Here is a 16324-nt window from a genome sequence, read left to right as displayed (position 1 = left end):
AGGAAAAAGAATACCCTTGGCAGGGAAGGGAGAGGCAAAGATTAAAACAGAGACTGAAGGAACACCCATTCAGAGCCTGCCCCACATGTGGCCCATACATATACAGCCACCCAATTAGACAAGATGGATGAAGCAAAGAAGTGCAGACCGACAGGAGCTGGATGTAGATCGCTCCTGAGAGACACAGCCAGAATACAGCAAATACAGAGGCGAATGCCAGCAGCAAACCACTGAACTGAGAATAGGTCCCCTGTTGAAGGAATCAGAGAAAGAACTGGAAGAGCTTGAAGGGGCTCGAGACCCCAAAAGTACAACAATGCCAAGCAACCAGAGCTTCCAGGGACTAAGCCACTACCCAAAGACTATACATGGACTGACCCTGGACTCTGACCCCATAGGTAGCAATGAATATCCTAGTAAGAGCACCAGTGGAAGGGGAAGCCCTGGGTCCTGCTAAGACTGAACCCCCAGTGAACTAGTCTATGGGGGGAGGGCGGCAATGGGGGGAGGGTTGGGAGGGGAACACCCATAAGGAAGGGGAGGGGGGAGGGGGATGTTTGCCCGGAAACCGGGAAAGGGAATAACACTCGAAATGTATATAAGAAATACTCAAGTTAATAAAAAAAAAAAAAAAAAAAAAACCTTGATCTAATTGATTGCTTTAATTAATTTGTCCATAATGATTTAGATCAGTGGTCTTTCTCTTCCTAGCTTTGGGATTAGCTTAACAAGCCACATTTCCATTTCCCTAAACAAGATTGGTTGACCCAAATGCACACATGACAAGCATCAGGGTATGTGCTTGTCACAACTGGATAAAGGAGAAAGATATAAAGCTTTGTGCTTTTGTCTTTATAAGCAAGCACCTGGCCAACATGGCTCATTGGCCACTGGACTCTCTTTTTAGGAACTCCAGCCCTGCCTCGGTTGTTCTCCATGACTCTTTCATATTTTTAAAGCCAATACCACCTGGGTGACTCTTATATTACAAAGTTTGGTTGCCAGTGCAAGGTATATTCTTATTTATGAACACATGAAGGTGCAATTTTAATACACTATTAAGCAAGCGTTAATTTTAAATCCTCTTTCATAAACCTTCTTTTCAGGACAGGAATTATCATATAAAAATCCATCCTAGTCCAAAATATCCTGGAGATGTTGCCTCCTTCATTGGTTTATACCAGGTTGCAGTGAGAATTTTGGAGTTTTGGTTTCTTTAAAAACACAATAATAAGAATATGTTTTCATTTTGGGGCTGCTATGGACTAACCACAGCAGCTGACTATATCCTGTGCACTAGAGGACATGGTTTTATCAGCTGCAGATGGTTTCTGGGAGAAGGGGTATGTGTGCTTGCAGTTTGTTAGTAGTCGGCTCAAAAAAGAAACAAGAAGAGAGAGAGAGAGAGAGAGAGAGAGAGAGAGAGAGAGAGAGAGAGAGAGAGAGAATGAATGAGAATGAATATGAATTCAGAGAATTTGTCAAAAAAAAAAAAAAAAAACAAAAAACGACAAGAAAACAAAATGAGAGACTTCTAACTTCCATTCCTCCATAATATAAGCTGTTCTTGGGATGTGCTTCCAAGCCCCTCCTCTCAAGTAGAGTGAATAGGAGTGGATTTACTTCATCATTATTATTAGATGATGTTTCCAAGCACAAGTTGTCCTTGACTGTATATAGCCTAAACATGTGACCTTTGCTCATATGACCCTGTTCAATCTTCAAAATAGCCTCAGAATATAAACTGTCCAATGCTCTGAATAAAGTTGACTACTGCAGGAGACTTTAGTGAGCCTCAATTTCAGGCTCCACTCATTCAGGATCATACCATCAACTAGAGTGGTAACATTGAATACAAAAAGTACTAACCATAAAAAAGAAAAAAATCTGAATTGGTTTTTAGATAAAGTAAATGTATGTTAGTAAAGTGCTTGTTTAGGAGAAAGAAAAATATCAACCCCAGAACCCAAGTTTGTTTAAAATAGGTATAATAATGACCCCTGCAATCTCAGCACTGAAGAGGCAGAGACAGGCAGAGTTTTAGGACTTGCTGGCAGTCAGCCTTGCCCTCTGTTCTAGGTCAGTAAAAGACCCTATCTCAGGAAACAAATAAGTACATGGTGCTTGAGAAATCATACCGTTAATATTATAGTATCATTAAAAATTAAAAATCAAACTTAATAATTGGGATACATATCTGACAAAGAATGTTTTGCAGGTAACCTATTGGGGATTGGTTCTAATGCTTTGATTTAATTGGGAATCTGCACGTCCAAAGGCTGAAGGTCCCTGCCCCCAGTTGGTTTTTGATCGATCAATAAAGATGACAGCAGCCAATGGCTGGGCAAAGGGAGACAGGGTGGGTCCCTTAGATTTGCTCCAGTCAAGACTCAAAAGAGGGGAGAAAAAAATCTCCATGATTCTTAGGGAAACAGATCAAATTTAGAGCTACAGAAGTAAAAATCATCCAAAATGTAGGTGAGAAGCAATGTGGTTCCCAAAAGGGCTTACACAGAAGTGTTCTGGGCACCAAAATTTAGGGGGCCACCCAGAAGGAACAGGGCAGCAAAGACTGATCATGGATTTAGGGGGAGTCAGGAGTACCGGAGGGAAATCTAAGATAGGCGGAGGATTAGAACTGCCCAGTCTTTGATCTAGCCAGGGCATTTCAGAAACAAGCGTGCGTGTCACGCACACAAGCTCTTCCATTCACGATCCAAAGGGTGCCTTTCAAAAAAGACCATTCAGATGACTGCCAAGCAGATATTTAACATCATCACCATTATAAATGGTAAAAGCACATTAAAACTGTAACAATTCGCAGCTGCAGACCATCTAAAAACATCCAGTTTGGGAAACATCCTAGATCAAGAGGACCTTTGACATGATACTGATGGAAAATGCAATGTCTCCTAAAGGCCTGCATGTTTTAAAGATGCAAGTCTCCAGCTTGGCATAACTGGGATATAGTGAAAACTTTCAAGCAGAAGGGCCTACTAAGTAAAGTTTTATGCCATTAAGAGCATCCCCCCGGGGGTTGGGGATTTAGCTCAGTGGTAGAGCGCTTGCCTAGGAAGCGCAAGGCCCTGGGTTCGGTCCCCAGCTCCGGAAAATAAAGAGCCAAAAAAAAAAAAAAAAAAAAAAAAAGAGCATCCCCTCATAGGAGGTGATATAATCCTTCCCTACCCAGCAAACTGTCAGCAGCATTTGTTGGTGGACAGTTTGCTGTGCCCTAGGCCTCCCAGTTCTACCTCTATTACCAGCAATGGCCTAGCAGGAATGGACCCAGTCATGGACAGGAACCCAGAAAACTATGAACTAAAAGAAATGTTCTTTTTATGTTGATTCAGCTCATTTATCTGTTACACAAATACCCTAGGAAAACTTGCTTAACCCTATCTGGCAAATTAAATACAGAGCCCTCTTCAATGACCCAGAAATTCCACAACAGTGTGCATACAATGAATACATGTACCAAGATGTACATAAATTGCACATTATGTTAAGCAAAAGTAGCCGAAACATACTAGGTGTGGGAGCATACTGTGTAACTCTAACACTTATGAAATAGAGTAAAAAGGATCAGGAATTCAACGTCATCCTCAGCTACTCAACAGATTGGAGGCCAGCCTATGAGATGTGAAGTTACACACCCAGACAAGCAGCTGAGAGGTCTATTTAACATGCCAAAATGGACCTGGCTTCCAGACTCTCACAGCATCCCTTAGTCCTTACAGAGTGGCTGGCACATCCCAACCTCTACTCTGAACCCTCCAACCCAAGGCCTGGGATGCCATTCTCCCAGATGCTCTTCCCAATATAATCCAGACATTTTGGTTACTTGCTCTGTTTTGTACCTTTGACCTTCTAATTGCTGTGTTTGGTTCCCCTCCTCCTCTCTCCACATGGTTCAGGGAGGGTTATGACCACCCAGGACTCTCCTAGATGTTCTTGCCTCTGGCTATTCCTTATATCTACAATAAACTTTCTCCTCCACCATACCTAGGAACAGTCATATCCTTTTCTTTCCCTTTTTTTTTTAAGATTTATTTATTATATATGAGTACACTGTAGCTGTCTTCATACACACCAGAAGAGAGCATCAGATCTCATTACAGATGGTTGTGAGCCACCATGTGGTTGCTGGGAATTGAACTCAGGACCTCTGGAAGAGCAGTTAGTGCTCTTAACCGCTGAGCCATCTCTCCAGCCCCTTTTCTTTCCTTTTTATTTCTTTTCTTTTCTTTTTTTTTTTTTTCATTCGTGAGCTATAGAAGACCTTGTCCAAAATACGAAGAACCACTAAACAGCCAAGAAGCCATTTTAAAGAATAAGTGATGTTAATCTATGGTGTCAAAGTGTTATGTTAGGGCTCAGTTGGGGGAAGACGACTTCTGAGCGCAGTCCAGGATAAAACTAAGACTGTTTCAAAAACAAAGAAAACTAGTAGTAGCTCCTAAGTAACACGGAGACCTGGCATGGTAGCACGAGCTTATGAACACAGGAGTCTTAGCACTTGGAAAGATGAGACAGGAGCTTTTGAGCAAGGCTAAACTGGGCTACAGAGCAAAATTGAAAACCTCCCACGAAAAAAAGCCCTCAAACTAACAATAAAAGTTGGTCACAGTAAACAAACTGGTTCTAAAAGACAGCTTCTAAAATACTACTCAGCAAAATTGACCTTAATGCTACTCTTCTTTTCTAGTTATTTCTCTCTTGAACTATGGATAAAAGAAATCTCTTCTTCCAACCAGGAAGAGTCCTGGGATTACAGACATATACTGTGATGCCCTGTTTTACTTTGCTCTAGAGCAAGAACTAAAAATTTTGTGCGTTCTATGCAAGCACTCTAAAAAAATTGCAGGAAACAATTTCTTGAAATGCTTTATTGGATGTTATTTATGTGCATCAGGCAATGGAAACATAAGAATAAATAACAAACAGCCTCGAGGGATACTGCATCAAAAGTTAATCATTTCAGTTTGATGCTCCTGAATATAAATTTTCATATTTATATGGCCCATTTACCCATTCACCCATTTCCCCACATTAAAATCCCCCAAATTAAAAGACATTTTCTGAAGTTCACTTTACTCAATTAAAAATCCTACCTTAATCCCACCAGAGCCCATCCATGACATCACCAAGACCTTGAATTTCAACCTCCAGAACAGGAAGAAAGAAATATTTGCTCTAACATCATCCCATTTATGGAACTTACAGCATCCCAAACAGTCTGAGTAAGCCTCATTCTTTCAGGGGCAATATGGAACAACACCAATAAAATAAAATAAAATAAAATAATAAATAAAAAATTAAATTCATGAATAGTCCTAAGGGTGTTTAGGAGAATTAAGGGAAATAGAGACTAAACAGCACTCTGCTGGTTACTGGCATAGTAAGACCTTTATAGTGTGTAACACAACATCTGTGCCACTCACTCAGCATTCTACCAATACTCTCTTCTAAGACGTTTCATGTTACAGATATTAAATTGTAACTTTATTTTTATTTCTTGTATTCTTGTAACTCAATCAGTAATTGATGACTATATGAGCTAAGAACAGAAAAAACAAAACTGTCATGCCAGTAGCAAAGAGGCTGTGAGCTGGGGACTGATTAGTGCCCTGTCAGATATCACTGTCTACAGCATTCCAAGACAGCACTTGCCCCACCACAAAAAACAACAGGCCCGTGCTGCAGGGAAAGATCTGAGGCTCACCACTGTAGGCTGATGTGCACACCAGCATTACAGAAGTCCTTCGTGTTCCATGTGCTGTAGCAGTCCTGGCCCCAAAGTCAAACCTCACAGCCCATGTTTGCTTGTTTGGTGGGTTCTTAATTATCAAAATTCCCCAATTCAATAGCTGAGGCTAGCCTTTGAGTTTCTATACAGCCCAACCTGTTCTCAAACTACCTAAACTACCATACCCAAAGAACTTCTTTCTACTTAACTTCTTTCTCTTTTTCTCTTTCTTCCTTTGGAAATATGGTTTCTTGTGCAGCTCTGACTGTCCTTCCACAGAACAGGCTGACCTTGAACTCAAAGATCCTCCCTGCTTTGCTTTCCAAGTGCTGAGATTAAAGGTATGTGCCACCATGCCTAATTAATTTATTTTTCTTCCTTCCTTCCTTCCTTCCTTCCTTCCTTCCTTCCTTCCTTCCCTCCCTCCTTCCTTCCTTCCTTTCTTTTTTACCTTTTAAATCAATTCTTTGGGTGTTTCACATCATGCACCTCAGTCCTACTCATCTCCCTGTCCCCTTGCAACCTCCCTATGAAAATAAAACACGCAGACAACTACAACAAAAACAAAGCATAGAAAACATTTCACCATGGAAGTTGTGGTGTGTCAGTGTGTCCCACAATATATTCCTCTGTTCACACATCTTCACTAGCAAATGTACATTGCAATGAGTCATTGGTCTGGTTAGAGACTCTGGCTTCTATGACACCATCAATATGGGCTCCTAATCAAGACTCCTCTCAGTTATCCTATTATTACCCTGTGCCATGACAATTCTGCCCTTTCCACATCTCAATCATTTGTAGATGATAAAGATTTTGGATGGGTCAATTCAGAGTACTAGAGGCAGGCCTTGGTGGCAGCTGAGCTGGTCAAAATTGCTGGCTCTTCCTTACCTGCACTACCAGGGCATATATTCTAGCACTGCTCTGGCTAGGCTACCCAATGTGGACATCTCCTGTTCTCATGTGCTTGGGGCCAGCTCACCTGCACCCACACTTCCAGAGCCAACTCCACTAGGCTGCCTAGTTAAGGAATGGGGCCCACTCTCCCAAGCTCACAGACTGGCTCACCTTCGTCCCCTTCATGAAAGACAGCTCTACTGTGCTACCCAGAGGAGGTATAGAGCCCACGCTCCTGTGTGTTACAGACAATGAGGGGGGCAGAACTACCTCTCTCAATTTCATGACCCTAGGGTCAGCTCTCCCAACTGCATGGGGTGGGGAGATGGATCACCTCTCCCCTAACAGACCACATCACAGCAGGGGAGTACAGTGCCTAATTTCCTAAGTGGGTAGAGAAAGTCCCACATACAGGCCAGCACAGTATCACAATGTGTTCATTTAAAATGAGTTTATAGACCCTAAGGTCTGTAAAATTCCTTTTAGCTCCAAAGTTCACTAAAAGTCTGGGCTGGGAGGACATTTATTCCACAACGAGAGAGACACAAGTTGGGAGGGGAGGAGAGGAAAGAAGGGGATTCAGAAGAGGGCATGAGTTCCCTTAGAACCAGAGCTATGGATGGTTGTGATCTAACTGATGGGGGTGCTGGGAACCATACTCAATCACTGAACCACTTTTTCAGTCCCTTGTTTCACTGTCTGGATATTTTGTTGTTGTTGTTTTCTTTTGTATGTTTTTTGTTGTTGAGACAGGGTCTTATTATACAGTCTTGGCTGGCCTAGAACTCAGATAGACCAGATAGCTTCAAACTCATTGAGATCTACTTGCCTCTGCCTTCAAGTGCTAGGCTTTAATACCAATACACCTGTCTCTTATTTATTTACTTATTTATTTTTAAGATATGGTCTCAATGTTAGCTTAGGCTGTGCTCAAACAAACCTCCAACCAGAGCAGCTAAGACAGGCAACAATACCAGGAGAAAACACACAGGAACTTGGTTCAGATTCCTGGTTTATCAAATAACTGATGGATCTGATCAAGTTTAAGTCACATTTAAATAAAGGATTAACTTTTGTCTATAAATAGACACCATGACCAAGCCAACTCTTATAAAGGACAACATTTAATTGGAGCTGGCTTACTGGTTCTGAGGTTCAGTCCATTATCTTCATACCGGAGAGGCATGGCACTTGAGGAGCTGAGAGTTCTACATCTTGTTCCAAAGGCAAACAGAAGACTGACTCTTCCACAATGGGCAGAACTTCAAAGCCCACCCCCACAGTGACACACTTCCTCCAACAAGAACATACCTCCTAATAGTACCACTCCCTATGGGCCAAACATCTTCAAACCACAACTCTCCAATTCACTGGAAGGTGAAAAGCAATGAACACTAAATTGAGTCATACAGAACAGATTTCTGAAGCAGGGCCTCCACAGGGCTGTATGTAAACCTGAGAGCTGAGGAAGACGGACTTCAAGGTCAAGACTAGGCAGAACTGTAGAATAAGTACAAAGAAAGTCTGGCAGTTCAGTGAGATGCTGGCTCAAAATACAAATAAAAAGGAGTCTGGAGAGATGGCTCAGTGGTTAAGAGCACTAGCTGCTTTTGCAAAAGACCCGGGTTCAGTTACCAGCTGCCACACAGTAATTCACAGCTGCTAACAACTACAGTTCTAGGAGATCTGACACTTTTTGTGGTTACCAGGAACTCATTCATACAGGTAAACATTTATACAAATAAAATAAATCTTTTTAGAATGTTTAAGAAAAGCTGGGTAGGGACACTTGCCTAACATGCATGATGTTCTAGGTTTAAATCCAGAGGAAAAACAAAGATAAGTGGGATAGCAAAGGGGCACAGTGGGGTCCACCTGTAATCTTAGGGGGACAGACCAAAAGAATCAAGAGTTCAAGGACTGCATCACCTGTGCAGGCCAGTGGGAGACTCCAGAGATCTTATCTAAAAAAGAGATTCAGCATGAATACATATCGAGCTCAAGGACAGCCTGAGCTGTATATTAGGACCCTGTCTCAAATAGCACCACCACCAACAAAACCTATTAGCTACCACCAAATGTATCATAATATAGAATACATCTATATAAAATCTAGTCATTAACAGTCCATCTTGAGTTACTAACGTGCCTTAATGATTATTTTCTCATCTTTTCATCCTATTATTTGGAAATTAGATGATGCAATGAATATGTATATCAAAGTTCCAACTAGCCCCCATTTTAAAAAGAGTAGGCCAGGGGTTGGGGATTTAGCTCAGTGGTAGAGCGCTTGCCTAGCAAGCGCAAGGCCCTGGGTTCGGTCCCTAGCTCCGAAAAAAAGAAAGGAAAAAAAAAAAAGAGTGGGCCAGGGAGATAACTCAGTAGATAAAGGAGGTGGGATACCAAGCCTGATGGGCTAGCTAAGTTTGATCTCTGGAGCTTACGAGGAAGAGCTGAAAATAGACCTTTGACTTCCAACCTCTTGGGGAGCCACCCTCATCTCAACACAAACACAAAAGTAAAAAGGCCTTAAAATAGTTTTTGGGTTGAAGATATGGATTAATAACAGAGCACACAAAACCCTCAAGGGGCTGAAGCAGAAGGATGGCTGTTAAAGGGTGAGTTCCTGTACAGCTGAGGAATAAAACTTGACTTTATTGTAAGGAATACAATGAAAAATAAAATGGAACATTTAAGAATCACCCTGCATAAGGGACCGCTGTAAGTATGTGTGTGTGAGCTCCATAAGAATGTGCCCTGAGGGAGAAATGTATACGCCCCAAATAAGCTTGGCCAAAAGTAGTGGCCACCGCAAAGCATTTGCTCCCAGAGTCCTAAAGAGATGCGGTCACTCTGAGAAACGACCTATTTACCCAGAGTCACTGAGTCCACCGACCCAGAGGAGTTCATGCAGCAGGAGTTCCAGCAAGCAGAAGGACATGTTGTCCTTATCTGACGCGCCCACACGACTATGGGCCAGGCCGGAGGTTAGTGAGGAATGACTGTTCTGGGAATGTGATCCTATGTCGCCATCTACTGGGCAAATAAAGAACTACATCCTTTTACCTTACTTCCGAGTCCTAGGCTTCTCGCTTCTCCTGAGCTACAATAGTGTATCAAAAAAAGTACCTATCCAGCTTCTTTTACAAGGTAACTTTTTCCTGCTTACATCTGGGAACTCCATCTGCTACATGCTAACAAGAAGTTGTCATTGTTTGCTGGCACCTCTGCAAGTATTCAATTTGCCTTCAGAACACAAACTATACAAAGCTCTTTCAGAGATTTAGAGGTGTAACTCAGTGATACTTGCCTAGCAGGCTCCATTTACTCACTGCAAAAGTAAATCAATCCATTCACTCTAAATCTACCAAAACAGGGCTAGAGAGGTGGGTCAGAAGTTAAGAACACTGGCTGCCTTTTCAGAAGATCAGGGTTCAATTCCTAGAACCACATGGCAGCTAACCAATGTCTGTAACTTCAGTTCCAGGGCATCTGAAATCTTCATACAGACGAACATGTAGGAAAATCACCAATGCAGATAAAATAAAAATAAATTATTTTTTAAAATGAATTTTCCAAAAATCATGAAATCCATTCAAGTGGAGAAATAAGAAAAAATATGTATCTATGTTTATGTTTCTAAAATGTCTTGCTGTAGAAAATGTCTACACTTCATTGTTGACAAGACAAAACAAAACAAAACAAAACCACTAAACACCTAATGAAACCAGTCCAGATTGCTAACATAGTCATTCCTTTGGATGGTCAACAAGGGGAGATGGTGAAACATTTGCAACAAATCTTGTTTATAGAATACTATTCTCACACCCATTTCACAGCAGCAACGGCAATCCACAAGTGACACAAAGGACAATGAGCTCCTGCTTCCTCATCTTTCCTGCCATGAAACCCTAAAATCTCTATGAAGATTTTTTGTAAGACAAAATAAATCTTTACTCCCCAAAAGGATTTTTTCTTTTTTAAGTATATATTCGGCTGGAAAGATGGCTCAGTGTTTAAGAACACTGACTGCTCTTCCAGAGATTGACTTCAATTCCCCGCAACCACATAGTGGACCACAACCATCTGTAATGCGATCTGATCCCCTCTTCTGGTGTGTCTAAAAACAGCTATAGTATACAGCTAAGTTAACAATTTTAGTGATACTACTATAATTTTTTAATAAGTAAACTTTAAATACAAGTAAAAAAACTATGATAGATTAATTTTAAAACAAAAGTCTTAGGATCTGTAGTTGAGTAAAAGAAAGCCCAAATAACATGTATGTAGAAGGCCCTGGGCCCAGTACCCAATTTTTGGTTAAAGATATACTTTCTTGTGAGCTCAATATTAAATGGATCTAAATTACAATTCACTTTTTAAATTTTAAACATAACATTAAGAATATTTTTGTTGGGCTGGAGAAATGGCTCAGTGGTTAGGAGCACTGATTGCTCTTCTAAAGGTCCTGAGTTCAATTCCCAGCAACCACATGGTGGCTCACAACCATCTGTAATGGGATCTGATGCCCTCTTCTGGTGTGTCTGAAAACAGCTACAGTGTACTCATATACATAAAATAAATAAATCTTTAAAAGAAAAGAATATTTTTTTTTGCTAATGCTTTAGGTTACAGAAAACAAAAGACTAATTCTAGTACTAATGAGTACCTCTCTCCTAAATACTGGGCATAGAAGGCTGCAGGGGTAAAAATAAATCTCAAAGTAGACGAGGGGAGATAAGCACAGAAAAGCATAAGAAGGAGATCAAAAGAAAAAGGCTGGGGAGAGATGAAATATGGAAATAAGCCAAACCAAGACTCCAAAAGGGAATCCACACGCTATGTGTTTCTTTAATATCCCATTCCAGTACTAAACCATACAGGGGCTTTGTTTGCTACTGCTGCTTGTGCAAAATAAGGCCTTAACTGGCTTTCTATAAGTTTCAGTGAAGAAAATATAGTAAAATTTTTTATTAACAAGAGTCACTACAAATGAATCTCACTTAACAGAAAGTTGACAATTAGAAAAATGGTTTCTGAAGTTTAGTTTATTGAAAAGCACCTCTCAGTATTTATTCATTCATTCGTTTGTTTATTCACAGTAGGGTAATGTGTCTCACACTCTGTAAGATTATGGACAGAAGACCACTACTCAGCATGTACTTCAGGGTGGAGGTACTTGCTTAGTTTGTGAATGAGTCTCAGAACCAGCACTATGTGTGTGTGGGGGGGGGGACCACAACTGGGTGTGCATTTCACATACAATGATATTCTAAAATCCTGCAGCAAAAACAGACAGTATGTCTCGCACAAGTGACATCCAGGCTTCAGGCCTTCTAATGGCACTATCTGTGGTTTACTGACTGCCTTTCTTGATGCCTCAATACAGGTGTTAAATACATATATTTAAAACGCTACATTTAGAAATCATATTTTCTCACCAAATTTTTGGTAGAAAAAATTTCCTTTACTGGTGTGTCCTGAACAACAGAAACAACAAAAAACTGGGACACTAAGAGAAACAGCATATTGGAACATCCTGAAGACAGAAATCTTTCACTGATATGTCTCACAAACCAAAGACACTTCCTAATCCTTTAAAAGAACCAAAAAAAAAAAAAAAAAAAAAGGAAAAAGATTGGATGCTACTTTTACTATATTGTGTTAACCTATCTGTCTCAATGTTTTCATTTTTTAAAACAGAAGTAATACCATGCCATACTTGTTTTCCTTGAACTGTGTCTAATCTCTAAAAGGATAAAAGTTTCAGCATGAAACTTTTTTTAGACTTCATTAGACTTCATTAAGAAACCCTTTTTAGACTTGTGAGACATTTGCTACCCAGCCTGATACCCTGACTTCAAGCCCTAAAGTCCATATGGTATATCTTCACTTACTGACTTATTCCAGCAAGTAAATGGCACAAGTGCACATTTAGCAAGACAAACACACTAATCAACCTTTAAAAGTATTCTGCCCATGAGGTCTGACTATAGTAAACCTTAGACAAAGTAATGCAGATAGAGGGAGAACTCAGAAGTAAAATCAATCACAAATTTTGCAACTCACTATAGGTGATAAGTGATGTTCATTATATTACTGTTCTCTTCTCCATATTTTCCATAATATAAATGTTTCTTGATATTTTCCATAATAAAAATGTTTAGCATCAACAAGTTTGTTCCGCAGGCAAAAGCCATTTGGCAAGCAATTCTAAAGACCTGACTTTGATCCCTGAAAGCCACAGTAAAAGAGCAGGAGAGAACTGTTCCTTACAGTTGCACTCTGACTACCCCTACATATACACAATAATAATAGAGCAAAAAAAAAAATTGAAAATGTGTAAAGCAAAAGGTTTTGCATTTAAAAAACTGAGAACCAAAAGTGAGGTTCTGGCACAAAGAACCAGTTAAAAGGAAAATTTGCTATTTCTAAATGATTAACTGCTGGCTGGCTTTTGGGAGGTGAAGGCAGGAGTCAGAAGTTAAGACCAGCAAGTTTGAAACAGGTCTGAGGCAACTAGAGATCCTGTCTCAAAAATAAAAGTAAGCCAACCATGGTGTCTCATGCTGGTAAGTCCATAATCTGCAGCCTAGCCTACCTAAAACCTTGGGGGAGGGGGTGTCATAACTCCTTTACACGAAGCCCATTTTTAATCTTTAATAAATATTAAAATAATATCAGAGAAAAAATAGTTCCCAGGAAACATTCCCATTTCATTCACAAGCAAACAGAAGGACATGATAAATAACCTTTTCACTTCTTCAGAATTGTTGGCAAAAAATGAAATCTACTACTACATTTCTTCTAGGACATAGCAAATATGATCACTTGAGGATTTTGTAGATGTTAAGCAAAACACTAGGCTTTTAAAAATGGGGAAGAGGGTGACACAACTATAAACAAACAGGTCACCTTAATAGTCTCAGAGAAGAAACACACCCAAGATCACAGTGTGCCCTATCAAATTAAAAATGTCACATGGCAATGCAATTCCAAGAATGAGTTTTCAGTATTTAACTATTCCAAAATTAAATTCTACATGATAGCACTTCTTGCTGGTTATCTACATAAAACGAGTCACCACCCTTAAGCCATCTAAACAGCAACAAAGCCTAGTGCTAATTTAACAAATTCATTAACCAGAAATTAAAAAGTAAACATTTAACTCTACTCACAAATCCAGGCTGGATGTCTTCACACATTGACATAAACATATATTGTACAGCAAAAAAAGGTTGCATATATTCCATATAAACAATATTCTTTGGCAAGGCTATCAAACTAACAAATTTTATTTTTACTGTGCCCAAGATACACAAACACCTACGGAGAACACACAAAAAAGTATCTCAATTTTAGTCCTTTAAAAAGTGGGTTTTCTTTGATAACACTGTACTACACTTTTATGGATCCTAAATATCACAAACTTCTTTATAATCCAGTCAAAAGAGCGGCTAATCTTAACATTTTATGGTCACTATAAGAAAGACAAATTAAATGCTTTAGTTTTGCATCTTTTAAGTAAAAGAGCTATTTTCACCCTTTCCGTTGGAGAGTTCAAAAAACTTGTCAAAGGCGCCGCAATAATTAGCACATAAGAATTGTCCCATAAAGAGATACAGCCGACTATTGCATTATAAAACCCTGAGTCATCACCCAGTTCACTCAGCAGATCCTGGTAAACACAAATGACATGTCCTGTGCAATCACTCATCGGTAACCATATGCATAAACATAGCCTTACCAAATTATATGTAACGCACCAAACAAAACAGCAAAAATCTTATATAAAAAATTCTGCCAAAGTAAAGGTGCACATAGAGCAAATGACCTCTCCAAACTTTTTGCTCCAGCATTACTTTTCCCCAGCTCTAATTCCACTGACACGGTAATTTGCCGCTAGTGTGTGCAGAAAACAAAAGAACCCCTAAAGTTGAGGTTAATGTCGTTAACATTCATCTAACCAACTCAAAACTGCACAGTTTGGCCAACAAAGTCCGGGACAATCTAACAGCACTCTTCACTATTTGCCTTAGAATCAGCTAGGTCTTGGCCAAGGAAATGTCACAACAGGAACATATACTTTCCTAGAATTCTAAGACAACATTCTCAACATCAACGTCTACTCAATCCGAGAATGCGCTGACTGCCCATTTAAAACGAATCGTTTCAATTAAATCCAGGAAGCCAGAAGAGCAACCCCAGTCCCACAAGAAACAGTAACACAGAAAAACACACACATCTCTTACTGTCCCTACATCCTCCTTCCTACGGTGAGAAGCGAAAAGGCGTGGATCAACAAGGAAGAAAAATCCAGAGGAAGCACAGAAGCGAGGACAGGATTCGCTTCCCCAAAGACCGGACCTCTCTATCCCGCAGCTCCACGCGCAAGAACCCCAGGGAGAACCAATGGAAGCCACTCGTCCCTGTACCCGGGGACGCCGGTGGCTCCCCAGAGCCTGGCAGGTGAAGAGAAAAAGGACCGGAACGCTGATCCTGAGAGGCGAACAGCAGGACCCAGAGGTCCCACAGAAACCAACCAGGAGACTGAGCGCCCCCCCACCCCCCCACCCCCGGCTTGGCCGCGCCCCTAGAACCCTGCACCAGGCCAGCGCAGCCTGGACAGGACAAAGTTGAGCAGCGGCAGCGCAGACAAAGAGCCCGGCCCTCCGACAGCTTCAGCCCACTTACGTGGAGAGTTTCCGCGTCCAGAAGAGGCCGCCCGGCCACAGCTCCTGGAGCTGCACTGCCCGGCCCAGGTTGCTCTTGATCTGCGCCAGCTGCAAGTCGGACTCGGCGTCCAGCCGCTCGGCGTAGGGCAGAAGCTTGTTGTACACGATCTCTTTCTGCGGGACGAAGGCCCGCGGGCCCAGTACCGGCCGCCCGCCAGGCTCGGGGGGCTCCCCGCCACCCGCCCGCTCCGGAGCCTCCATTAGCCCGGGGCCGCCCCCGGCCCGCCCCCTCGGCCCCCGCCCCGCTGCGGGCTCAGCCTCCTCTGCGTCGCCTCGCCCTCGGCCCGACCGCTGGGGCCCCCCACCCCCCGCCCCGGCTGCCCGGCGCGCTGCTGGACCCCGCGCGGCACCCGGTTCGTTGGCGGTGGCAGCGGCTGCTCTGCCGGGACCGCTCCGGCTCGTCTGGTGACGCTGCAGCCGCTGGGCCGGGAGGTTCCGGAGGGGCCTCAAGTCACTTCCGGGGCGGGGCGGGGCGGGGCGGAACCAGGAAAGAGGCGAGGAGGTGACCCAGCGGCTTTCTCCCCGACAGCTGAGTTTGGTGTCAGCGGCTGTGGTTTCCACGCGAGGCTGCCCGCGAGGAACCAGAGACACTCCCCACACGCTTCTCCTGCAGGATCCAGCAAGATACCCGTTCACGCTGGAGGAGGGTTGCGGGGGTGTGGACAGCGAGGCAGTATGAGCAAAAAGAGTTCTAGGCCAACCTCCGCTTGGTACTGAGTTTCAGAAGATCTGGCAACATAAGACACTATCTTAAAAAAAAAAAAAAGTTTATGGAATAATCTGCATACACTATAGTACCCTGTGTTCCTCAGTCCCTTTTAGCTCCCACCTTTCTGGCCCCCCTCACTCCAAAAGAGTTACTCAACAAATACTATACTTTGTGTGTCATCCTCTCATTTTAGATCCCGTAGTAAGTTTAAGAACGCCTAGTTCTGCCCTTAAG

General features: G+C 42.0%; 1 protein-coding gene across 5 annotated transcripts in view; it reads right to left on the bottom strand.

Annotated features, from left to right (window-relative positions):
* Positions 1-15838, bottom strand: part of Psme4 (proteasome activator subunit 4) — a 103688-nt gene extending 87850 nt beyond the window's left edge. For 2 of the 5 annotated variants that reach the window (XM_008770467.4, XM_039092328.2), the window contains exon 1: positions 15341-15799. In XM_008770467.4, the coding sequence (XP_008768689.2) occupies positions 15341-15582 (242 nt within the window). In that variant the 5' untranslated portion in view covers positions 15583-15799. 5 annotated transcript variants of the gene reach the window in all.
* Between the last annotated feature and the right edge of the window lie 486 nt (positions 15839-16324).

Source organism: Rattus norvegicus, chromosome 14, assembly GCF_036323735.1.
Source record: "Rattus norvegicus strain BN/NHsdMcwi chromosome 14, GRCr8, whole genome shotgun sequence".
Taxonomy (NCBI): Eukaryota; Metazoa; Chordata; class Mammalia; order Rodentia; family Muridae; genus Rattus; species Rattus norvegicus.
The sequence above is the reverse complement of the archived record's forward strand: the minus strand, read 5'-3'. Positions and strand labels throughout refer to the sequence as shown.